The 25811-nt window shown below is 38.8% G+C and overlaps 1 protein-coding gene across 1 annotated transcript in view; it reads left to right on the plus strand.

The window, feature by feature from the left end:
* Positions 1-25811, plus strand: part of LOC102852103 (histone deacetylase complex subunit SAP130-like) — a 138434-nt gene that overhangs the window by 51941 nt on the left and 60682 nt on the right. The window contains exons 11-13 of the mRNA XM_006903120.1: positions 7287-7408; positions 10242-10544; positions 11393-11570. Coding sequence (XP_006903182.1) covers positions 7287-7408; positions 10242-10544; positions 11393-11570 — 603 coding nt within the window. The remainder of the gene's footprint in view (positions 1-7286; positions 7409-10241; positions 10545-11392; positions 11571-25811) is intronic.

The raw sequence follows: 25811 nt of genomic DNA on the forward strand, positions 1-25811 counted from the left end.
CACCAACAGTGAATAAGGGTTCCAGTTTCTCCACAACCTTGCAAGCATTTGTTGCTTGCTGTTCTGTTATATTTTGCTATTTTGACTGAGGTGAGATGATATCTCATAGTTGTTTTAACGCTTATAGTTTTTTTTTATTTTATTATTTTTGTGTGAGTGTACCGTCAAATCAGATCTGACTGGTGCAGGAGGAGACTGCCCCTCCTTCCCTGGCAGAGCATGTGGTGTATTCGAACCATCTGCCTCTGGGATTGTAGTTGCAGCTCCTTGTCACTAGGCCACCAGAAGCTCCCCTCACTTAGCATTTCTTAAGCTGAAGGAACTGAATAACTAATTTAAGCCTCAAGTTGCAATACTTAAGGGTGCTTTGTGCAGAATATTAAATGATCCAGGAAGTAGTAAATGAAGATGAAAGGAGTAGTATATAGAGTCACTGTACCAAAAGGATTGGCTGACACAGAAGAGTTTCATGAAACAATATGTGGTCAAGAGCCTGTAGTGATGAAGAAGAAAGTTCAAGCTACTTTGAAGGAATTGGCAAAAACAAGGCCCCAAGGAACTATTGGAATACCACTTGGCATACTTTAGCAAACTGTTGCTGCTCTGTATTCACTCACCAAGTTGTATCAAGAAATGGGGAGGACAACTAAGTGACCAGCTGATTAGAAGAGATCTATATTTGTTTCTATTTCAAAAAACATGTAACCTGACTTAGTGCAGAAATTATCTAGCCATATCATTAATATCACATGCAAGCAAGATCTTGCTGGATATGGTCCAAAAACCACTGGAAAAGCCTATCAGCAAAGAACTGCCAGATGTGCAGCCTGAGTTTAGTAGAGGCCGTGGTACTAGGGATATTATAACTAATGTTAAATGGATCTTGGCTGAAAGCAGAGAGTACCAGAGGGATGTGTTGCCTGTTCTTCATTGACTATACAAAGGCATTTGACTGTGTGGATCACAACAAACTGTGGCTAACTCTGCTAAGAATGGGAATCCCAGAATGCTTAATTGTGCTTATGTAAAAGCTATATTTGAACCAGGAGGCGGTCGTCAGAACAGAGCAAGGAAGTACTGCACTTCTAGGACCTGAGGCATTTGCTGCAGAGAAGGTCAAGGATTTCAGCCTTCAACATCAAGAAAACAAAAGATTTTTACAGTTATGCCAGTTGGCAGCACCATGATAGATGAAGAGAATGAGGTTGTTAACATCATCATTCTGCTTCACTTTATAGTCCGCACTCTTGGTAACAGCAGCCAGGAAATCAAAAGACCAATTACATTGAGAAAGTCTGTCAGGGACCTCTCCAGAGTACAGAAGAACAACAACGGTGTCAGTCTGGAGACTAAGGTATACCCCACCCAGGCCATAGTTTGCAATTACTTGCTATATATTAGAAAGCTGGAGAACATCTAGGGATGATAGAAGGAGAATTTATGCCTTTGAGCTGTGGTGATGGAGAAGAATATTGAATATATCTTGAACTGCTAGGAGAAAAAATAGGTATATCCTAGATGGGTGAAACCAAGGATTCTGAAGGTCTGTCTGACATACTTTGGGCATATTGCCAGAAGTCACCAGTCCTTGGAGAGGGACATCATACTTGGGATGGCGGAGGAACAACACAACAGAGGAACACCCTTCAAAGGATGGACTGACTTAGTGATTAGGGTAATTGGAGTGGTTGTGTTGGAGATGATAAGGTTGGCTTAGGACTGAGCAGAGTTTAGAGCTTTGTGCATAGAGTGATTATGAATCACAAGTAACTCAACGCATTTAACAACAACAGTCATGATACTGTCCGTACAACAACCACCATGATATTGCCTGTTGGTCCAGTGGTGAGAATATTTCTTTATGTCAATTTGTAATCCATATTGAAGGCTATAGTCTTTAGTCTTCTACAGCAGGTGTTTCAAATCTTCTCACTTGAAGCAAGTACGATTGTGTCATGTGTATAACACGTGGTTGATTTTGATGGCACGTTCTTCTTCACTCTGTCTTGCTTCTCAGATTATTTGTTCATCAGATAATGGGGAGTGGGGTGGGTGCAGAGACCTTTTGATTTATAATCTTGGTTAGAATAAGAAATTGAAAATATGGTGTGATTCCAGACCACAGAAAATATTGTGGGTTTTGTTCCAGAGCACAGTAATAGGAATACTGAAATAGAACCAGTAATAAGCATCTCTGGTTTCCTAGTGCATGTATTTGTACATTTGCTTAAGGGTGAAGTTCAGCTGTCAAGAAGGGATAAATTAGAAGTAAGAATGGTTAGTAATAAGCAGATGAATGGGTGTTTCTACATTGTGGGGTTTACAATTAATAATATAAAGTAAATTCCATGAATTTTTGCATGGAAAATGGATTTGCTTTTAACTCTTCACCAATTCACAAGAAAAGGTCAAAAGTTTAAGGGGAGAAGAAGGTTTTTTTAAAGTAAGCACCACAAAGTTATGTTTACATTGTATTGTAGTTGAAATTTATTTCAACAGCAAGTTTCGCTTTTCTGTTTTAGAGCTTTTTAGGAGCCCTTGTAGTGGAATAAATATTAGGCTATTAACTAAAAGATGAGTAGTTCAGACCCACCAGTCACTTAAGATTTAGAAAAGTGACACAGTTTACTTAGAAAGATTTACAGCATTACAACTAAAACTAAGAACTAGACAAAAGTGAAGTTCTGCTTTCTAGTTTAGATAACTCCAAATCAGAGTTGATTTTGATTATTGGAAATCTTATATAAATAACAATATTGTAACATAGAGACAGTAATCACATGCTGTTAGAATTATAGTACCGAAGAAGCTTCACTTCAATCCCAGAGGTATGCAGTTCGAATTCACCAGATGCTCTCTGCTGGAGAATGAGGGGCAATCTCCTCCTGTACCAGTCAGATCTGATTTGACTGTACACACACACAAAATTAAACAAAACAAAACAAAAAAAACCCCAAAAAACCCAAACAGAAAAAAAGAGTAGTACTGATATATTTGACTTGCTCAGTTTATTAAGATTACTACAAGCCTTCCAATATTTTTTTCAAGCTCTGTGAAAAAAGTATACTTGCTCTTGTTTTCCTTTTTCTTTTTTTTTTTTTTTTTTGTTTTCCTTTTTCAATTTGTTGTTTATTGTTTCTAATAAATGGTTGAATAAAGGCAGAAATAGTTAGCCATTCTGACCTGTGTGGGCAGTTCAAAATTTTCATTATTTTGGTATTTGTAGATAGCATTTATGATGGGGGAATTATTTTTTATGAAACCTCTCCCAAGTACTGAAGAGCAACGATGTCAGTCTGGAAACTAAGATGTGCCTGATCCAAGCCTTAATCTTTGCAGTTGCTTGCTATGCATCAGAGAGCTGGACAATGACTAGGGATGATAGAGAATCAATGCCTTTGAACTGTGGTGCTGTAGAAAAGTGTTGACTATACCATGGACTGCTCAAAGAACAAACAGATTTATCCTGGAGAAGGTGAAACCATGCTCCTCTTTGAAGCTTCGTCTGACATACTTTGGACATGTTACAAGGAGGAATCAGTCCTTGGAGAGAAACCTCATGCTTGGGAGGGTGGAGGGACAGCACAGGAGAGGAAGACACTCGATGAGATGGATTGATTCAGTCACTGGGGCAATTGGAGTAGGTGTATCAGAGGCAATAAGTTGGCACAAGAGTGAGCAGGGTTTAGGGCTCTTGTATATAGGGTCGCTATGAATCACAAGTGACTCGATAGCACACAACAACAATTAATTAAAAAACGTGACGTTACGGAGCTCTGGTTGCCTAGTGGCAAGACACTGCACTGCAATCCCAGAGGTACGTGGTTCAAATCCACCAGATGCTGTGCTGGAGAAGGAGGGGGCAATCTCCTCCTGTACCAGTCAGATCTGATTTGATGGTACACATAAAAATAATACAATAAAAATTTTTTTAAAAAAAGAAAAACAAATGTGATGTTAATTCTAGATTAGGCTTTATTTGATCTGACAGTTTAATTTTCATCCATGCTCAGTTCTCCCTATATTTGGTGATTTTTGTCTCAGTATAGAGAAATGAAATTCATTATATTCTCAACCATTTTTCCTATCAAGATACTATACTAAATTAGTTGTATTTGTTTTCTTTTCCTGTACTGATATTGTTTGCTTATATTCGATAACATTTCTAGTAAAATTAATTTGATCTTAGTGTCATTCAAATGGGTTGATTAAAGAGACTAGATAGGGGTGTTGGAACCCTTGAAAATTTGGCATTCTTGAAAATTGGCTTTTCTGGCCATTGTGTTAGCCACCATCAGAGGGCATGGTCTCCAGCTACCTTAACCATAGACACATGGTCTTGAAAATCATCAACAGCTGTGGGATCAGTAGGAGAGAGCACCTTCCACACTGGAGAGCCTATTAAAACACTGTGAAAGATGTGGTAGAGAGAGTGTCAAGACACTGTGGCAAAATATAATCAAAAAACCTCTGGAGATAAAGGCTACAGTCAACGTTTTTCCTGGATGATTAATTGAAGGAAAAGCTCACTTATAACTTCTCTGAGATAAAGTTTGATCGACCCTTGAGAAAACCAGAGGCTTCTTGCATTTGTGCTATTGAACTAAACCTGGACTTTGACTAATTGAGGAATTGTGTGCCTTGTTAATCTGGCTTGGTACTGCTGGACTAAATCTGGACTTGCATTTTGAGACGTTCTTTGCTTCCTCCACTCTCCAACCCCCTTCCTTAATATACCCCACAGCTGTGAATAAACTCCGTGACTCTTCTAACAAACATCAGACCTAATGATTGGTAAAGTAAAAATAGGTGCAGGAGCATTTGTATGGTGCTATGGAAATTACTGGTGGGTACAGTTCTCCTTTATTAAGTGAATAGAAGTCAAATTTGGCCATCTCTGTGATTCATCTGCTCCTTCCTAAGTATTTGAGTCCGTTTTGGTTGTTATTGTTCTAGTATCCACTGACTTCTTTAGTATTATTTCTTTGGGACATAATTTAGAAAATATTATAGTAGTTACAGAGAGTATTATAGGTCTTTGCAATTACTTGTTATGTATCAGAGAGTTGGACAATGACCAAGGAGGAAAGAAGGGTGAATTGATGCCTTTGAGCTGTGGTGCTGGAAAAGAGTATTGAGAGTACCATGGACTGCTCGATAAACAAACAGATTCATCCTAGAGAGGGTTAAACTGGATTGCTCCTTGGAGGCAAGGGAAGTCCCTCTATGAGGTGGATTGATTCAGTGACAGGGGTAATCACTATGGGAGTGTCAGAGACAGTGCGATTGGCACAGGACAGAGCAGAGTTTAGGGCTGTTGTACATAGGGTTGCTATGAGTCGCAAGCGACTCAACGGCACATAACAACAACAACAGGGGATAACATTTTTTTTCTTCAGTTTTATAATGCCCAGGGTTTCAGTAGTAGGTGGCAGATCTTCCTAGTAAGAGCTCTGTCACAGCCTGTCCACTACAGGTGACCCTTTTGATCTCTGGAACACTGGCGGCGCAGCTTCCATCGTGTCAGCGCTCTGCATGCTACACCAGTACAGGAGACTGACAGGCAAGCTCTCTCCTGATACGAACAAATAATAAATAATAAACACACCGGAGTATACACTCCTAATACATAAAGTAATTGGCAACATGCAAATCATTCCCCAATATAATAAATTGACAGGTTATTGACCTGGAGAAAAGTACAATGGATGGTTAAAAGATCAATCAGGGGTGTCTTGGAGAACGGGCAGACACAATTGCTCCTTGGAAGCAAAGATGACAAAGCTTTGTTATTCTTACTTTGGACATGATGCTAGGTAAGGCCGTTCCTTGGAAAGGGACATCATACTTGCAAATGTGGAGGGTCAGCGAAGGAAAGAAGACTCCAACAAGATGGATTGTTAACAATGATTGCAGCAGTGGGCTCAAGATGGTCAGAGATTGCACACCCATGTTCATTGCAGCTTTGTTCACAATAGCAAGGAGTTGGAAACAACCTAAGTGCCCATCAACAAACGAATGGCTAGAGAAGCTGTGGTATATTCGCACAATGGAATACTATGCTGCATTAAAAAACAAGGAACTCATGCAATATTATTCAAAATGGTTGACTCTGGAGAACATTATGCTGAGTGAAATATCCCAGTCACAAAAGAACAAATATTACATGATGCCACTGTTGTAGAATGGGACTGTCCTTGGGGTTAGGGAGACAGTGAGTAAGATGGGTTCAATAATGTATACTGCACTGAAGCAGAGGAGGGAGAGAACCGTCTAAAAGAGAGATGTAACTGGGTATTTCTGTCATCACAGGAGACTAGAGCGAGGGCTGCATGGTGGAGGGGACCTTGGGGAGGGTTTGTAAAACAATGAAAGAATCTTTTCTTTTACTTTTCCATAATTTTTGGACTCATGTACTTATAACTTGTTAGTCAAATTTGTGTCCTCTAGGTTGCAACACCCCCATGATACATCTTGAAGGATATGTACATGTACAGCCAAGCACAATCAATAAGAGTGCATCTGAATTCCAAAATCAATCTCCATAATAATCTATGTGTTTCCTACTGCCAAAGGGGCCCTTTAGAATAGTGAGAGAAGATCTTCACCCTGAAACCCACAGCGTCCCTTTTCAGCAGGAAGTAGCTAAGAGAATACGCCGTCCCCTTTTCCTTATGACTCAGGGTGAAGTCTCTCTCAGGGAGGAGTGATAGGGAATGGCAAAGGATACACTGACAAAGAAGATTAATCAGAACTGGCTTTGACAAGCACTGTGGCATTTGGACAAGAACAAACTGGGAGGAGGGTAGAGAGAATAGTGCAACAATGAATGAGTGGAAGCCCAAAATCTCTGTAAATGTTTATGAAAATTAATAAAATATAATTATAGAAAAAAAAAAAAAGATGGTCAGAGATGATGAGGATGGTACAGGGTAGGAGTTCAGATCTGTTGTTATTAGGGTTTCTATGAGTTGTACTTAATGGCCCCTAACAATAACAACAGGGGATAGTTCCCCCCCCTTTTTTCTCCCTGCCTCCCTCCCTTGAACTGGGGGTAGCTTTAAATGGAGTTAAAGAAGAAAGTAGAAAATAGGAAAAGGAAGTGATTACAAAAAAGGATTGAAGTTACTAGATATCGTAGTTAATAATTTCATCAATAAATTGTAATTAAGGTTTTTTTTAAAATGTGTAAATAATTGAAAGGAAACTCAATATGATTTGTATCTTCACTCAAAGAAAAAGAAATTAGACCATTTATCTTCTTTTTACCTATGTTTCCTTTACAGACCATCTGTTCCAGTTCAGTTCCAGTACTTTTTGCCAACTTACCCACCATCTGCATACCCACTTGCTGCACATACTTACACCCCCATCACCAGTTCAGTGTCCACCATCCGGCAGTATCCAGGTATGATTCCCCCTTTTATTAAGATGACTTTTAACATTTTCATTTTTATAATCAGTGACTATTCTAGTATGACAGTATCTATTTTTTAGACATAAAGGCATCAAATCTTTAATCAGCTTCTTTTGTCATATAAAAAGTTGTTACATATAATTGTTAATTATAAGCTTGTCTCTTAACCTAGGCATAATCACATTATAATATTTATTACAAATTGAAATGTTAAGAATAATCACTATCAATAAAGTTGTACTTTTGGGGCTTCACTTCATTTTCATCTAGTTGGGGTGGACTCACATATGACTTATAATGTGTTTTGAGAGGCTGTATATCACAGAGCAGAATAATACCTGTCTTTATCCCACACAGCTACTGGTGGATTTCAGCTGCCAGAGAGATGCTGCCTTTGGCTTAGCAGTACCAACTCCCTGTGGACTTAGGCCATCAGAGCTCCTCTAATAGTTTTTGCTTTGGGTTTTTTTTCTCTCCATCTCACATAATCTTGGCATGTTGTCAGTAGACACTAGTTCTTGAAAAAAGACATCATGCTGGAAAATGTGGAGAGTCAGCGAAAGAGAAGATGACCCTCACCAAGATGGATTGACACAGAAACTGCAGCAGTGGGCTCATGAGATAGTACAGATGAGGGAAAGGTTCCAATCTGTTATTCATAGAGTCACTAGAAGTTGTTGTAGACTCTGTTGCACCTGAAAACAACAACTTCTGTTGAGGAGTTTTTTGGTAGGATAGTTGAAGCTTTTTATTTTCATTTCTGTTTTGTCAGATTATGTTCAGCACTAACCATTATGCATGTAAATGATGTTACTTTCTTAGTGTAGGGCTCTTCTTGTGGACCTAATACTAAATTTAAGCATCAAAAAGTGAGGTTATCACATTGTATACAAATTTTGTATGCAACCCAATATTTAAAAAAAGTGAATACAATCTCAGAAAAAGGCAAGGTTGTCTGTGTTAGAGGCATTATCCTTCTATAGCTGAATTGTCTTCTACATTTGAAACCAGGAGTTGCATATTATCACAGGGCAGTTGAAACAAGGCTAGTAAAACTGACGAAATAAATTTTTAGTTTAATTAAAATTGCAAAATATAAAAAATAAATTTGGAACCTGGCAGTGTGAGATTAGTTCTGTTGTTCAAAATAAATATATTGCTCTAGAGTAGAAAGTGAAGCCTTGCTTACTGTCCATTGAATTTCCAAGGCTGTGAATACATGCCTATCTTACTCTCCTGGAGCAGCTGATGGATATGAACTGACAGAGGTTCAAAGTAGGACATAGCCTTTTACAGACCAGGCTGCTTGCTGTTGTTGTTGTAGATTGCCATCAAATCAAGCGCGATGCATAGAGACCTTATGGATAAAAGGCCTGAAGCCTTTCTGTATGGTCATTTATCAGTTCATAATAGTTTCCAGAGGCATGTTGTTTAGGAAGTGGATACCACTGAGATAAAAGTTAAGATCAAATGTTTCTGATGAAAAATTTTCATTAAAACTCATTGCTTTGGAGTCACAACTGACTCCTAGATAATGCTCTAGCAGGTTTTTAGAGACTGTAAATTCCATGGAAGGAGATCACATACTAAAAGTCGAGAGTGGCAGTTCAATAGCTGTTTGATGGGAGGAACATGTGTAGTCTCTTCTCATAAAGATTCGCAGTCATGATGTTGTTAGGCAGAACTGACTCGAAGACACTGGTTGGTTTGGAGCGTCTGAGAGATTGACATTTTCATTTCCCTGAACAAGTTTCCTTTCATTCATGGATGCTGCAGTGCATTTAAAAAAGTTTTTTGTATTTCTTTCTTCTCGTGAATAATTAGAAATCCTTTCTGTTTGTTGCTTCCTGGGAACACTCTTGCTAACAGGGTTTTAAATATTGTGGTATTGTTTAAAAAGAATTGATGGTTGTTCTCCCTGCCATTGGATGGATGCAATTTGATAGGAAATTTTCACAAGTGCCTATGTTATAGTTTGATCAGTTAAAGCAAAGATTCTTTCCCTGCTGGCTGTAAATGCATTTTCAAAATTTTACATTAAATATCAAGCACAGTGCCTAGGTAATTTTTGGAATTTAGTAGTTAATTATATTCTTTTTGTTTAAATCTAACTTGAATAATCTGCAAAGAGACACTTGTTAAATTTTTTGTGGGGAAAAAACGACTCATAGCAACCCTATTAGTATTATAGCCCTTAACCCTGCCCTATCCTGAGCCATTCTCACAGACTCCAACAAACTTAAAACCCATGGCCCCAGTTACCATGTCAATCCATCTCATTTGTTGTCTTCCTCTCCGGCACTGTCCCTCCACTCTTCCGAACATGATGTCTTTCTCCAAGGACTGGTCCCTCTTGACCACGTTACCAAACTATGAGACAGTGCTTCAAAATCCTAGACTCCTAGGAGATACTTAGTTTTACCTTCTCTAAGACAGGCTTATTTGTTCTCTTGCTGCTCTATGGTATGTTTAATACTTGCTGCTCTCTGGTATGTTTAATACTCTTCTCCAACACCACAACTCTTCTTCTGTCATCTTTAATCATTGTCCAGCTCTCTGATGCATAGCAAGTAAGTAATTGTGATGGCTATGGCCTGGATCAGGTATGGGTTAGTCTCTAGACTGACATCGTTGTTCTGTAGCACTTTGGAGAGGTGTTAAGTTTGTAGGATATGATTGTAGGGTAAACAAATTCAATCTCATTTAATTTGTTAAAACCCTTTTTTAAAAGTGAATAAATACCTAGATTTTATTCCTAGTTTTTATCAGGAGTAACCTTCTTCTCTAAAGCGTAATCACTTTATACACCTTTTTTTTTTAATAGTTTCAGCTCAGGCTCCAAACTCAGCCATCACAGCTCAGACTGGTGTTGGGGTGGCTTCTACAGTACACCTCAATCCCATGCAGCTTATGACAGTGGATGCTTCTCATGCGCGACATATCCAAGGGATCCAACCAGCACCCATCAGTGCACAGGGCATTCAGCCAGCCCCTATTGGAACACAGGGGATACAGCCAGCCCCTATTGGAACACAGGGAATTCACTCAGCAACCCCAATTAACACACAGGGACTGCAGTCTGCATCCTTGGGGACTCAACAGCCTCCACCTGAAGGAAAAACGTCAGGTAATTACTTGGAGAGTGGTGTGGAAGTTCTGCCAACTTGATATTTTTGTCATCTCAGAGTTTTTCTAGGGCTTAGTTCCCTTTTTTAACAATTAGATGTAAAGCTGTAGAGTTATACTAAGGTTAGCTAGTAATGGTGTTAGTGCTTATAAAGAAATATAAGAGGAATGGATAATTGAAGAAAAGGAGTAAAGCTTTATGCTTAAGATTACTAATTTGAAATGTCTTTTAATTTTAAAAATAGCCAGAATATTGATCTTAAAAATTAGAGAGTAATTTCTAACTAGTTGTTTTGATTGCTTGGTGGTTGAATGTTCCTGTTTAATCCAAGTTTTCCTAGTCCAAGAAAACTACTAATCCAAGTTACCAAATGACTATTAACAAAATGCAGTTGATCAAAAGGACAACTTACAATGACCTAATTGAAAATGCTCTACCTATTTCTTTAATACTACTCACTTAAAAACTCAGTTGGAATTTTCTACAGCAACAAAGAAAACATGGGGAAAGAAATAGACAAGCAATCCCATTTACAGTAGTTAGCCACAAGATAAAATACTTAGTAAAGTATATAAGTAAAATACATAAGTAGAGATGCAAAAGGCCCATCTAAGTAAAACTATAAAACACTACTATAAGAAACAATAAAAGATCTAGTTAAATAGGAAAATATTTCCTTTTCATGGATAGGAAGATTCTGTGTCATGAAAGTGAATCATTTTGATCAGAGATATTCCAATGACAGTGGTCATTTTAAATATTTCCTTTAAATATTTTTTTTATAAGAGCGACATTCTTTCCATTTTCCTGTCTTCATTCTTCTTTCTTGAACCATCCCCTTCCTTCAGCAGTGGTTTTGGCAGATGGAGCCACAATTGTAGCCAACCCTCTTAGCAACACATTCAGTGCTACTCCTGCAGCCACCACTGTGGTGCAGACCCACAGTCAGAGTGCCAGTACCAGTGCTCCAGCGCAGGGCTCATCACCTCGACCAAGTATCCTCCGGAAAAAGCCAACCACCGATGGGTAAGTAGACTCAATAACACCTTACAGTAGAAACAAAACACTTACCCAGTTTTGTTGGCAGTCAAATACGGTAATTCTGGTAACAGAATTTGATCTCGCCTTTTTGTTGTCTTTGGCTTGACTCAACTCATAGCTACCTTGTTAATGACAGATAAAAACCCTAAGCCATCCCTGTGGTCCCCCACGATGTGTGGATCCACGATGTGTGGATGTGTGGATGCAGCCACTGAGGAGGGCTATCTCACTGAGGATCTTCTTCTATTTCTTCACTAACATCTAAAATAATTTGTTCAGTAGAACCTTACCAAGTATAAGTTAAAGAGTATTTATAATCCACAAGCCAATGTGATACTAATTTATAAGCAACTGTTGCATACTACCCTGAGTTCTTTCTTTTGAGAGTTTAGTTCTTTAATCTTCAAACACTTTATAATTGGCTCTTCAGCTTGGCCTAGCTGGATATATTAGCATATACATTTTTATTCATCTAGTATAAATTGTAAGTACTTTTCCAAATGTTTTAAGGCTTATATTTAGTAGCCATATAAATCTCTAGATTGATAGGTCGTAGTCAGAGTGCACTGTGTGCAGAAGAAAATTTAAGTTTTGGAAAATGAGAGACAATAGTCACTTTCCAGAGAGTAGTATCTGTGGCTCAGTTTAGCTGATAGCTGCACAGTAGAAGGCTAAATCAGATTTAATTTAAATTACTGAGTCCACGGTTCATAAAACGTATTCATCTGTGTAACGTGCTGCCTAGAATCCAATATCTTTGCTCACTTGTGAATGCTTTATAAAAGATCTCTTTCACCCCTAAGTCAGTGCATTATAACCTTATTGATAAAAATTGCAAGGCAAAACTTATTAGTGAACAGAGTCGATTATTCACGTTGTTGTAGTTCTGTACCATAAATCGGCACCGATTCATAGTGGATTTCCAGAGACTATAGATCAAACAGGAGGAAACGTCTCATCTTTCTCCTGTGTGGCATTTTGTCTATTTGAACCACCTGTCTTTGGCTTGGCAGTGCAGTTTTTTACTCACTAGGGTCATCAGAGCTCCCTGTAGAATATATACCTCTTAATGTCTATCCTCAAAAGCTTGCAGGTTGTCAGGGAAAAAGTGTTTTTGTTTTTGTCTGAATAATAAAGGAGGACACAAAGGTAAAATCTTTCATTTTTGTTTTGAGGATGCATTATAACAATAGATTTATTAGAAAATTACCTCCCCAAAGGATGGACCTTTCTCCTTAGAAGGAGATGAGAAAAGACCCCAAAAGTAAATCTTTGGAAGATAGAAAGCAGATAAGCAAAAGATTGCTGCCTTATCTGTGAGAAAACTGAAAGCCTAATTAGGGGAACCTTAAGAACCATTCTCATTTAAATTTGCGGTATCTGCAAAAGGAGCACTGATGGTCTAGTGGTTAAGGAGTTGTACTGTCAAACCAAAGGAGGTGGTTTGGATCCACTAGTTACTCCTCTGTAGAAAGATGCACAGTCTCCTCCTGTACAATTTAGAGCCTCTGAAAACCCTCTGGAAAGTCGGCTTTGAGTTGGTGCTGACCCAGCATCAGTGAGTGTGTGCATAACCTAAAAAGGACTCAGAAAGTTGGTACTGAGTCTTAGCAGATGTTTATCAGATTTCCAAGTGGGTAAATCTTTACAGGAGCAGGCTTTCTGTCTTTCTCTAGGGGAACATCCAGTGGATTCAGACTGCCAACTCTTGGTTAGCAGCCCACTCTTGCCGCCAGGATTGCTTTGAAAAGACCAGGAACTGGCAAAACCAGGGATCTCCAGAACTGGGAGTGAAAGAAGTGGCATACTCTCTTAAAAAGAGACTGCCCTGACATCAAGGAGCACGAGAAGTACAGTCTTTATGCACTAAACTCCTAATAAAAATTTCCACATATTTAAACCATCCAACCTCTCCACAGAAGAAAAAGACCAGGACATCTTCAAGAGGATCTTAAAACAGCCCAAGACACTCTACGCAACAGTTGTGCTCTGTGCAAAATCTCTGTCATTAGACTTAACAAGGTTAAAATCTATTTGAGAAGCGGCTAGAGCTGTGAGGGACCACGTTCCCCTGCCCACACCTAGGTAAATCCTGTAGTTTTCACTTTGCAGATAGTTAATGCAGTGACACAGTAGCTTTTGCCAGAAACATGTGGAAGTGATGAAAACGACCAAGTGTCTGTGTGTTGCTAAGACCAGCTAGTCTGCTTTGCTCTTTTGGTAATCAAAACTCTTAGCAGTTGAACTTTAATTTAGACAAAAAATGAGAAGGGCACTCTGTTTACCTACTGAAGAGTCTATCCAGCCCTTTGAAAAGGATCTCATATTTAAGGATTGGACCGGGTCATCCCATCTGTGAACCTCAAAGCAGATAAGTCCTTTGATAGCTAGAGCTGTGAGGCAGCCTTTAAAATCTCTTAATCCCAATCATGAACATACAACCAAGGATAATCTGCTATCTAGAAAGATTCTAGTAGGGGAGGATGGAAAGCACAATAAACATACAGGAAAAAGCACCTGGGAAGATACAGAGATTGTACCCTTTGCCATCAAGCTGATTTCAGTTCATACTTACCCAGTTAAATGGAGTAGAACTGCCCCATAAAACTTGTAAGTCTTCATGGAAGTAGACTGCCACATTTTTTTTCCACAGAAGAGTTGGTGGATTTGAGCTGTCAATTTTGTGGTTAGTAGCCATGTTGCTTTATGCCCTGCACTACTTGTGCTCCTTGAATGCTAGACACAAGATGAAAACTATAAATAAACAAAAGCAATCAGTGATACCTTCAGAGAGAGAAAAGAAAAAGTTGCATCCACAAGAAAGGAACATAATGCGATTTGAAGAGAAAGAAACATTTGTGGAACACAAGTACAGATCCTTAAATTGAAATAGGATAGTAGAAATTAAAACAGCATCATTAAAGTTGGAAAATAGGATTGAGGAAATAATTAAAAAATGTAGCCAAATGACAAGAATCTGGAACAAGAGGTACATTAGGAAGTGGACTGGTAGAAGGGAAAGACGAGAAGTGAGGGACATCAGCAACAATGAATGAATGAATGAAAACTCATTATATTTGTAAACCTTCATTAAAAATCACGATTTTAAAAAAAGTAACCAAAAGGAAAGCATGTGGAAAATAAAGATCAAGATCATTAAAGACATGGTTTAAGAGGATCAACTTCCAAGTAATGGAATTTGAGAGAGCAGAAAAAAAAACAGGTAGGGTCATTGACAAAATAAATCACACAAAAGAACAAGAACCAAAGATTATTTACTTTCCAGTGAAATACTCAGCACAGTGGGAGCATATGAGCACCATGGTATTTCATTCTGAAATCTTTTAACACTTGAGATAAAAAGATGTGCCCCTACTTCCAAACTCCCCAAAACTCTTCTGTTATCTTGTCATACCTCACTACTGACCATCATTTTCATTCCCTCTGACCCTCTTGTTTTTCTAAAGCTCTGCTCTTCTGTGTTGCTGTCCTCTATGCCCTCTCCAGAGTGATAGCTGTCTTCTCCCACAGCCTCCCAGGAGCACACATCTTGTAGTAGTGATAGGTGTTGTGTTAATAGTACTGGAGGCAGAGCCCTTATATTGGGAAGGACAGAAATGAGGATGAATAGTTGTAAAATGCCACTAGTAATTGAAATGTAGAATGCTAAGTATGAATGTGGGACATTTGGACATTGTTAAAAAAGAAGTGGAGATGTTCATTGAAATGAAAAATAAACAACCTAAATTTAAAAAGAAAAAAAAAGAAGTGGAACACTTAAATATTGACATAACAGACATTTAAAATTAAGGTAATGCATCAGGCTTGTATTCTCTATCCATACCTATTCAATCTGTATGCTGAACAAATTATTCAAGAAGCTGGACACTATGAAGAAGAATGTGGAATCAAGATAGCAGGGACACTCATCAATAACCTGCATTGGGCAGATGAAACAACTGGCTGAAAGAGAGGAAGACTTGAAGCAGTTATTGCAGAAGATCAAGGAGTAAAGCCTTTGGTATGAATTGTACTCAGTGTCAAGAAAAAAGTTTCTTACTACTAGACTGATTGGTAACATCATGATAGATGGAGAAGAGATTGAAACTCAACAACTTCATCTTAATTGGATCCATAATTAACATCCTACTAGCAGTCAGGGAATCAGGAGACATATTACACTGGGAAAGTCTGTAGTTAAAGACCTCTCCAAATTATTGAGGAGTAATGATGTCAGTTTAAAGAATAAGGTATGCCTGATTCAGGCCATGATCTTTCTGATCATTTGCTATTCATCTGAAAACTTGACAATAAGGATGACGGAAGAAGTGATGCCTTTGAGCTGTAGTGTTGGAGAAGTGCACTAAACATCCCATGATGGGTCAAAAGAATAAATAAGTATGTCTAGGAGAGAGTGTGGCCAGAGTGCTCTTTGGAGGCAAGGATAATGAGGCTTTGCATCGTATATGTTGGGCATGTTGCTAGGAGGGGCTGACCTTAGAGAGGGACATGATGCTTGGAAAGATATAGGGTCGATGAAGAGGAAGACCCTTGACTGGATGGATTGACATCATGACTTCTGCAGTAGGCTTGGGACGTGTGAGGAGGGCAGAGAATAGGATAGGGTTCACATCTGTTCTTCTTAGAGTTACTATGGGTCATATTCAACTGGATGGCACCTAACAACAGTAACAATAGACATTGGAGAGCTGAAATGAATCTGCATAGCCACTTTGAATCATATGATCAACTCTGATGAGAATGAAAAAGTGAGAAAAAAAGGGTGGTTGTGGTAAGAAGCCATGCTGCAATCCTGAAGGCACATAGTTCAAATCCACCAGCTACTCTGTGAGTACAGTACAATTAACTGCCTCTGAAAACTCACTGGAGGCTCAGCTATGGGTCGATTCAGTGGTACATTACAGTATTCAGAATAAAAAAAAAATTCTAAATCTATTCGGAAGTATAATGTTCTGAATACTAGGATACTGTCCATATTTATACAAGGAAGACCTGTTAACACCATTATCATGGAAATAATATGTTTGAAGCCACAGTCAGCACTCTGGGCACCAGCAGTCAGTAAATCAAATGAAGAGTTACTCTGGGAAAATCTTCTGTCAAAGACCTCTCCAGAGTGCTAAAGAGCAACAAAGTCAATCTAGAGAATAAGATTTGTTGGATACATGCCATGGTCTTCTCAATTGCTTGCTGTGCATTTGAGTAATGCATAAAATGACAAAAGAATAATCAATTCCTTTGCGTCAATGTAATGCTGGAGAAGATTATTGAATATACCATGGACAGTCAAGAGAATAAACAAGTTTGTCCTGGAAAGGGTGAAAGCAATTTGCTCGTTGGAAGAATGGACTTTGAAATTCTGTCTCACATATGTTGGTATGTTGTCTGTAGGATCCAGAAGGAAATCATACTTGGGAGGTTAGAGGGTCAGTGCAGAAGAGCAAGACCCTGGATAAGGTTGGATTGATACAGTGATTTTGACCTTGGGGTCATATGTGTCAGTGATGGTAAGATTGGCTTAGGATAGGGCAAGGTTCAAATCTCTTGTTCATAGGGTCACTATGAGTCCTAATTGACTCAACTACACATAACAAAAAGCACTTGTGCTTCCTCAGTAGCTATATGTAGCTATATGTACCTTATTGGACAGGGTAGCTCTTAAAGCTTGATCAAATTCAACCTTGTTTTTTGAATAATGCTGGGTATGCCCAGTGAAGTTATATAACAAGTACCTGTCTTTCATAATAATGGCATTTCAATCATTAACATTAAACAAATGATTCACCTCATACTGGAGCTGTAGCTGCTTTTGAATGTTTCTTTTCACACATACGAATTCAGAAGTGCACATTTGTGAATGCATTACAGCCCTCATCAATACAGAATGCCCTATGCCTACTTTCTCTCATTCACTACTCTCTAGTTTCAACAACTATCAAACTCCCAAGAACATTCATTCCATTGTTCTGGCCATTTAAAAAAAAATCCTCTTCATCTGATGTTAGGTGTCAGGTTTAACAAGGTTATAATTCTCCATATATATTGACAGAACATGCTATGTGTGTGATTGCCTAGAACGATGAGGCACAACAGCTGGTCTCTATTCAGTCGAAAAAAATTAAAGTTGAGACTAGAGGATAGAACATGTCGAACTAATTTCTTGTGTTACCAGCTGTCTTTTTGGTAAGAGACCAAACAAAAGTAATATCGTTGGCTAACATCACTGAACATTTCAGGGTCAAGGATCCTGCAGCAACATTCTGATAAAAGATGAGGTAATAATACAGAATAGAATTTCAAATTAAAGGATTAAAACATTCCAGTTCATTCAGACTATAGAGGCTAGATGAATCTTTAAAATTATTAACTTGAAACCTTAACAAAGTTGTTCTCAAAAGTCTTCTTTAAAACACTCAGCATAATTAGTTTTATCTTTATTGTACTGTGTGTCACAATTTTTAAAGTTTTTTAGTAATGCATAATACTCTAGAACTGCCTTAGCCATTCATCCATTGATTTTTTTTACTTTCTGTTATTACAAATAGTACTGTAGTAAACATAGTTGTGTTCCTGTTTTTCATGGGGTTTTCAGAATTCAGCTATTTAAGAAATGGATGTCCAATCTTACTTTTTCATCTGTCTTTATCTAGGAGCTCTGCTAAAACCTTTCCTTTACAGTGACCACTTTAGTACGTGACACACCAGTGGTACAGCCTTTAGCAACACAGCAACCCAAAAGCTATGTCACTACAATACCTGAACAGACAAGTGCTGCACTATAATAAGATCAGTGATGAGCAAGAATAAAGATCTTGTGTTCCACAGAGTTGGAACTGAACAATAACTGGCCCTCCAGCGGTTTTTCAGAGGCAGTTAATGACATCCTTGTCCCACAAGAATATAGACACAAAAGCTATAAAATAACTACCAATATGCAGAAAATTCTCCCAGTATAGCAAACTGACAGATAAATCTTACTCCACTCACAGCAAATCAGGCGTACGTACATCATGTTTACCCTCTCCACTTGAGGCCAGTGACCACATAGCATGAAGAGGTCCTGATGGGTGTTGAAGTTTTCTGTCTGAGAACCATGGCTGGTCTCATTGAGGTCTCATGACATTGAGAAGAATAAAAATGCCAGAATACCTAATTGTTGTCTTACAGAACCTAGCTTCATCATCACCTATCAGAGACTGGCTTCTTGCCTCACTCCTCTGGCACCATAAGCTTCATCACTTGTTTTACTACCTTCTCCACCAACTGCTGGTCCCTGGGCTCCGTCCCATTATCCAGTTACCAAGCACTATTGTCAACCAAGCATAAAGTATAAAAAATGAGACAGAACACCAAGAATGTTTTAGAAAACAGAGAGGTAAAGCAGGGGCAAGCAGTTAGAACAGCTGAAGCAGCCACAGGCTACACCTCTGTGCCAGTATTAAAAATCACGTGAAGTAAATCATGAAGAGAATTCCTTTGTAAATAAAGAGTTTTTCTCTATTGTCAACCTAATGCTTAGGTCAGGAAGGAAGTAGTTTACAAGTATAGACTTTTAACATTCCCTCTGCTGGGGGACCTAGCTACCTCTTATTTGCAGGAAGCAGCTCATTTCCTGTGATCGGTTACAAGAGAAATTCCAGCATATATTGTGTTTCCTTCAATTCCTGATTAAGCATATGATTTATCATATAATATTTGGCTTCCCTCAAAGCGTGGCTGGCCAGCAGTGCACCCAGCATCTATCTAGGTGCTGGATGCTTAGGCTCTGGGATTTCCATGTCCTATGCCGGTAGCTCATGGGGTGGTTGGACTGGAGCATGGTATGTAGGATGGCCCAGGGTTTGGCCAGAGTAGGGGGCATCCAGGGTGAAGAGACAATGCAAGATCTGAATGACCATCTGGACTCCTTTGTCGACAAGGTGAAGAGTCTGGAGACTGAAAATCAGAGACGGGAGAACAAAATCCAGGAACCTCTAGAGAAGAGAGGACCCACAGACAGGGACTAGAGCCATTATTATTACAAGGAGCTGAGGACTCCAATCTTTTCAAGTTTTGCGGACAACGCACACATTATACTTTAAGATTGATGATGACTACCTGGCTGCTGATGACTTCAGAGCAAGTATGAGATAGCTGGCCATGCACCAGTCTGGAGAGTGACATCCATGGGCTCCAAAAGGTCATTGATGACACTACACTAATATCATTCAACTACAACTGGAAACCTTTTGCATTCTTCATGGATGATGCTCTTGATAGCCTCCCACAGCTCGTCTGCTCTTTTGTTAATTAGTGTTCAAGGCCTCAAACCTGTTCGTAAGTTGTTTTTTAAATTCAGGTGGAATAGCTTCAAGGTCAAATTTTTATTCTTGTGGATTGGATTGAAGCTTAACATTAGAAAGCCAAATATTCTCACCCATGGACCAGTTGGCAGCACCATGATGGATGGAGAAAAGATTGAGGTTGTTAACAGTTACAGCTTGCTCAGCTCTACAATCAACACTTCTGGCACCGGTAGTCAGGAAATAAAAAGGTGAATCACATTAGGTAAATCTCCTGCCAGAGACCTCCAGAATACTGAGAAGCAGTGACGTCAGTCTAGAAATAAAAGTGTGCCTGATCCAGTCCATAGTCTTCACAATTATTAGCTATGCATCAGTTTGCTGGATAATGCTGGAGAATAATGGAGAATAGAAGAATCGATGCCTTTGAGTTGTGGTGCTAGTGAAGTCTTGAACATACCACGAATAGTCAAGAAAACAAGTAGGTCTGTTTTGGAGAAAAAGAAGTTTCTCCTTGGAGGCTAAGATTTTGAAGTTCTGTGTCACGTATTTTGGACATATGGCCAGGAGGAACTGATCCTTGCTCAAAGAACTGAGACATACATTTCAGACCTTGGAGATTGACCTTGAGTCAATGAGAAACATAAGGCCAGCTTGGAGAACAGCCTGCAGGAGGTGGAGACTCACTGTGCCATGAAGGTGGTATAGCTCAATGGAGTCCTGCTGCACCTAGTGTAAGAGCTGACACAGACCTGGGCAGAGATGTAGCATCAGACCCAGGAGTATGAGGCACTGCCGAACATGAAGATCAAGTTGGAGGCTGAGATCAACACCTCCAAACCTCTTGGTAAAGACTAGAGAAGACTTCAGTCTGAGTGATGGCCTTTACAACAGCACCTCAATGCAGACCATCCAGAAGACCACCACCAACAGGATCATAGATGGGAAAGGGATGTCTCGGACCAATGACACCAATGTCCTGTGGCACCAAAGTCAGTTACCTGCACGGAGGCATCTGAACCAGGATACCCTTGGAAGAATGAGATGTCAATCAAAACTGTTAAGTCATTGAACATAAAATGTATTCCTAGACCATACCTGTGTAAACAGGGTCAGGAAACACTACCTGGTTTAAAATTAAGAAAGGCTATGTATGACACTCTTCCTGGATGATACCCTTGATATCCTCCCACAGCTTATCTGGTCTTCACTCATTAGTGCTCAAGGCCTCAAACCTGTTCCTGAGATGGTTCTGAAATCCAGGTGGGTTAGACTTAAAGTTATATTTTGGTTCCCGAGGATTCAGTTTAAGTTTCCTCAGCTTCAGCTTGAACTTGCATGTGAGTAGTTGGTGATCCACAATCAACTCCTGGCCTAGTTTTCAAAGCTGATACTGAGCTTCTCCAGCGTTTTTTTCTGCAGATGTAATCGATCTGATTCCTATGCATACCATCCGGTGAAATCCATATGTATAACCTGTGTTTATGTCTCTTATAAAACGTATTTGCAATGAATAAGTCATTGTGCAAAATTCTATCATTCTGTCTCCAGCTCCATTTCTGAGTCCATGTTTTCCATCTATTGAATCTTCTTCTCTCTTCCCAACTTTTGCATTCCAGTCACCCTTTACTATCATTGTATCTTGATTGCAAGTTCGATCAGTTCCGACTGTAAAAGTTGGTAAAAATCTTCTATTTCCTCTTCTTTGGCTCTGGTTGTTGGTGCATATATCTGAATGATAGTGGTATTCACTGGACTTCCTTGTATGCGTATGGATATTATACTGTCACTCACAATATTGTACTTCAAGATGGTTCTTGAAATGATTTTCTTAACTATGAAAGCAACTCCATTTTTCCTCACCTTTTCATCTCCAGAGTAGTATATCATATGATCGTATGACTCAAAATGCCCCATGCCAGTCCATCTCATCTCACCAGTGCCTAGTTTGTCAATATTTATACGTTCCATTTCTTCCTTAACAACATCTAATTTTCCTACATTCATGGTTCTCACATTCCATGTTCCAATCACTAGTGTCTGCTTACAGCTCTTCCTCTTCCTTTGTATTTCCATACTTCAAAGCTCCACCTCAGTTGCCCTTTCTGTTACTCTATGTGTGTTCTGTTGTACATACGGTCTTTAGAGGCCTGCTAGTTCAGAAGTGGGTGACCAATCCTTCTTCCTAGTCTGTCTTAATCTGAATCTTCAGATTTAGAGAAGTATCCGACAGACAAGCATTTTACAGAAAAAGTGAAAGATATATCCCTTATTGTGGAGTTAACCATTAGTATCAGTGTTGTCCCTGCCTTTGTCACAAGTGTCTTTACTCACATATTTCCCTGTTCCACCATCCACCAGGATAACCCATCAACTTCTAACCAATGCCTTCAACATCTCCCATTGTCCAGCCCGTGATAGCTTATATCTGAACTCGCTGAACTTGCTCAGCATTTCTAAAGTTCAAGGAACTGAAGAACAAATTCAAACCTTAAGTTGTTATAATTAAGGATGCTTTAGGCAGAATATTAAATGATCCAGAAGTATTAAAAGAAGATGGAAAGAATATACTGAGTCACTGTATTGAAAGGAATTGGCAAACACAGAAGAATTTCATGAAACAACATATGAGCGAGAGCCTATGGTGCTGAAGGGAGAAGTTCAGGCTGCTTTGAAGGAAATAGGAAAAAATAAGGCGCCAGGAATAGATGGTATACCATTTGACATATTTCAGCTAACAGATGCTGCCCTGGATGTGCTCACCAAATTATGCCAAGAAATCCGGAGAAAAACCAACTGACTGGAAGAGATCTATATTTGTTCCCATCCCAAAGAAGTGTGACCCAACAGAGTGTTGAAACTATAGAACAATATCATTGATTTCACATGGAAGCAAGTTTCTACTGAAGATTATCCAAAAATGACTGGAACAGCACATGGACAGCCAGAAGAACAGACTTAAGTAAGTCTTAGAGATGATGCAGCCAGAGTGCTCCTTGGAGACAAAGGTAATAAAGCTTCATCTCACATATTTTGTGCATTGCAAGAAGAGGCTATTCCTTGGAGAGGGACACCAAAGGTGGAAAGTTGGCAAAAATGGGAAAGACCCCCAACCAGTTAGATTGACAGAGTGACTGCAACAATCGAGTAAAGTATGTTAGAAATATTGAGGATGCCACAGGATAGGTCAGGGTTCAGATGTGTCACTGTGAGTCGTAATTGAGTCTTTGGCATGTCACAGCAAGAACAGACATCACTTGATGTTGCTGCTCTTAGCTGTATTGCTGAATCAAATATTTCTAACTTTCTAAGGAAGTGACAAATTTCTTTCCATAGTCATTAAAAATTTTTTTTTAATTTATTTATTTTTCATTTCAATGAACATCTACAGAGATTTTGGAATTCCATTCATTCATTGTTGCACCCTTCTCCCCGCCCCCCCCCAACTCCCGTTTGCTCCTCTCCTTCAAAAGCAAAAGAAAAACTCCCTCATTGGTACGCATTCCCCCCCATCCCCCAACCCCAAATATAATCCACTTTGCAACCCTCATTCCATACTCTTACAATAAAACATAATGCATCATTAAAAATTTTTACATTCCCACCAGCAATGTATGAGAGTTCCAGTCAGCCCATTCCCTTACCAGCCTTTGTTATTTCATATCTTCATAAACACTGACATTTTTGCCAGAGGAGATACTCATTCTTATTTTGGAACGCTTCACGAATTTGCATGTCATCCTTGCACAGGGGCCATGCTAATCTTCTCTGTATCTTTACAGTTTTAGTATATGTGCTGCCAAAGTGAGCATCTCATTCTTACTTTGATTTGCATCTCTCTACTCGTTAATGTAAAAAAATGACAACAAGATGGATATTTTTAGTGAGGTGAGACTTACTGGTCTTGGCCATTTTGAATCAGATAAGCACGTGCTCAAATATACCTGCAGTAATGATGAAGAATGATACCACATTTATAGTAAAAAAGAACCTTTCAAGATCAGTCCTAAAGTACAGTGCTGTGAGTGATACAGTATTATGTGTGTGCATACAAGGAACATGAGTTGTAAATATTATTGAAATGTACACTCCTACCACTAAAGCCAAGATAAAAAAATTAAGGACTTTTGCAGTTTGAAATGGATCAAAGATACAATCAAGATGGACCAGTAATTGGAGACTAGAATGCAAAACCTAAAAACAAAAGACTAGAAGTTTGAAAATATGCCTTGGTTAAATAAATGAGACTGGATATCAAAAGATAGAAGTTTTACAATAATTCATTGCAAAAGTGTTTGTTTGTTTGTTTGCTTTTAAATTATAGACCGTGACTGTATACATGGACCTCATTGACAGCGCCTATTTAAAGAGTTGTTGAGGAATCTTAATGTAAACAGTAGAAGAGCTGATTGTGGCACAAACTCATGGGCAAGTTCAGATGGAAGCATTTGTTCAAATAGAACAGCAAATACTGAATATTTTCAATACAGGAAAATTACTCATCAGAGTTATAGCCTTTCTCCATGCTAATCAATCTATATACTGAGAAAGTTATTTCTAGTGTTATTCTAGATGTTAGAGTCTACTATGAAGAAATGTGATGTAAATTTTGGAGGAAAACGCATCACTAACTGGTACACAGAAGATACAACACCTTGCTCCAAAATGTGAAATAGTTAATGAAGAGCAGAGACTACAGCTTTCAGTATGGATTATGAAATATAATTGATACTTGATACTGAAATATCAAGAAAACAAAATTTTATCAAGAGGCAAAACATCATGATTGATGGAGAAAAGACTGAAGTGGTCAAGGATTTAACTTTACTTGGATCTACAGTCCTTGTTAGCAGCAGTCCAAGAATCAAAAGGTTTGTTGCATTGGGAAAATCTAGTTTCAAGGACTTCTCCAGAATACTAAAGAGTACGGTTGTTGGTTTAAAGACCAAATTGTTTCTGACACAAACCATGATATTTTCAGTTGTTTTTTAAGCATGTAAAAGTTAGACAATGAATAGTATTAGCCAAAGAATAATTGATGCCTCTTGAATGTCATTTTGTCAGAGAGAACTGAACTGCTAAGAAAATTAATCAAAACTGTCTTGGGGAATGGGCAGCCATGGCAATGATACTTCAGGCATGTTGTCAGAAGAGGCCAGTCTTTGAGTAAAGAGATCATGTGGTTAAAGGTGGGGAATTGAGGAAGAAGGCCCTACTTAAGGTGAATTGACAAAGTGACAGTATGCTAGAGCATGGTAAAGAGCACCAGAATGGTGTGGTAGTGTTCTTTTCTCTTTGTGGGCTGATAGGTGACTCAACTGAACACTAGCTGATGATAATTGTGAACATTCATCCGTGAATGTTTAAAAGTCTTTTTAGAGAACTTTTGCTACATTAAGCTTTTAACATTTTTGTGATGTCTCATACATCTAGAATATCTTTTGATGATTGTACATAAGTTATACTTGATGGTCTCTTTATGCCATAGAGCACCATTTTTATTAATTTTAATGAACATTTAGAGCACCATTTTTCCCTTTAGTATTAGGTACGAGCCCTTTTTCAGTTTTTCCTGAACAATAGATTACCCAGTTTGTCTAGTACTGTTTTCCCCCATTTAGTAGATTTCGTCTCTTCTCAAAGATTAAAAATTTAACCCAATACTGCCCTGAAACAGATGTTGTTGTTGTTTTGTTATGTGCCTTCGAGTCGTTTATGACTCATAGCGACCCTATGTACAATAGCCCTAAACCCTGCTCTATCCTGTGCCAATCTCATTGCCTCTGACACACCCATCCCGACTACCCCAGTCACTGAATCAATCCACCTCATAGAGGGTCTACCCCTCCTGCGCTGTCCCTCCACTCTACCCAGCATGATGTCCCTCTCTAAAGACCTGTCTGTCCTTACAACATGTCCAAAG

Source organism: Elephantulus edwardii, unplaced genomic scaffold (genome assembly GCF_000299155.1).
Source record: "Elephantulus edwardii isolate Elephantulus edwardi_28Jun2011 unplaced genomic scaffold, EleEdw1.0 scaffold00512, whole genome shotgun sequence".
Taxonomy (NCBI): Eukaryota; Metazoa; Chordata; class Mammalia; order Macroscelidea; family Macroscelididae; genus Elephantulus; species Elephantulus edwardii.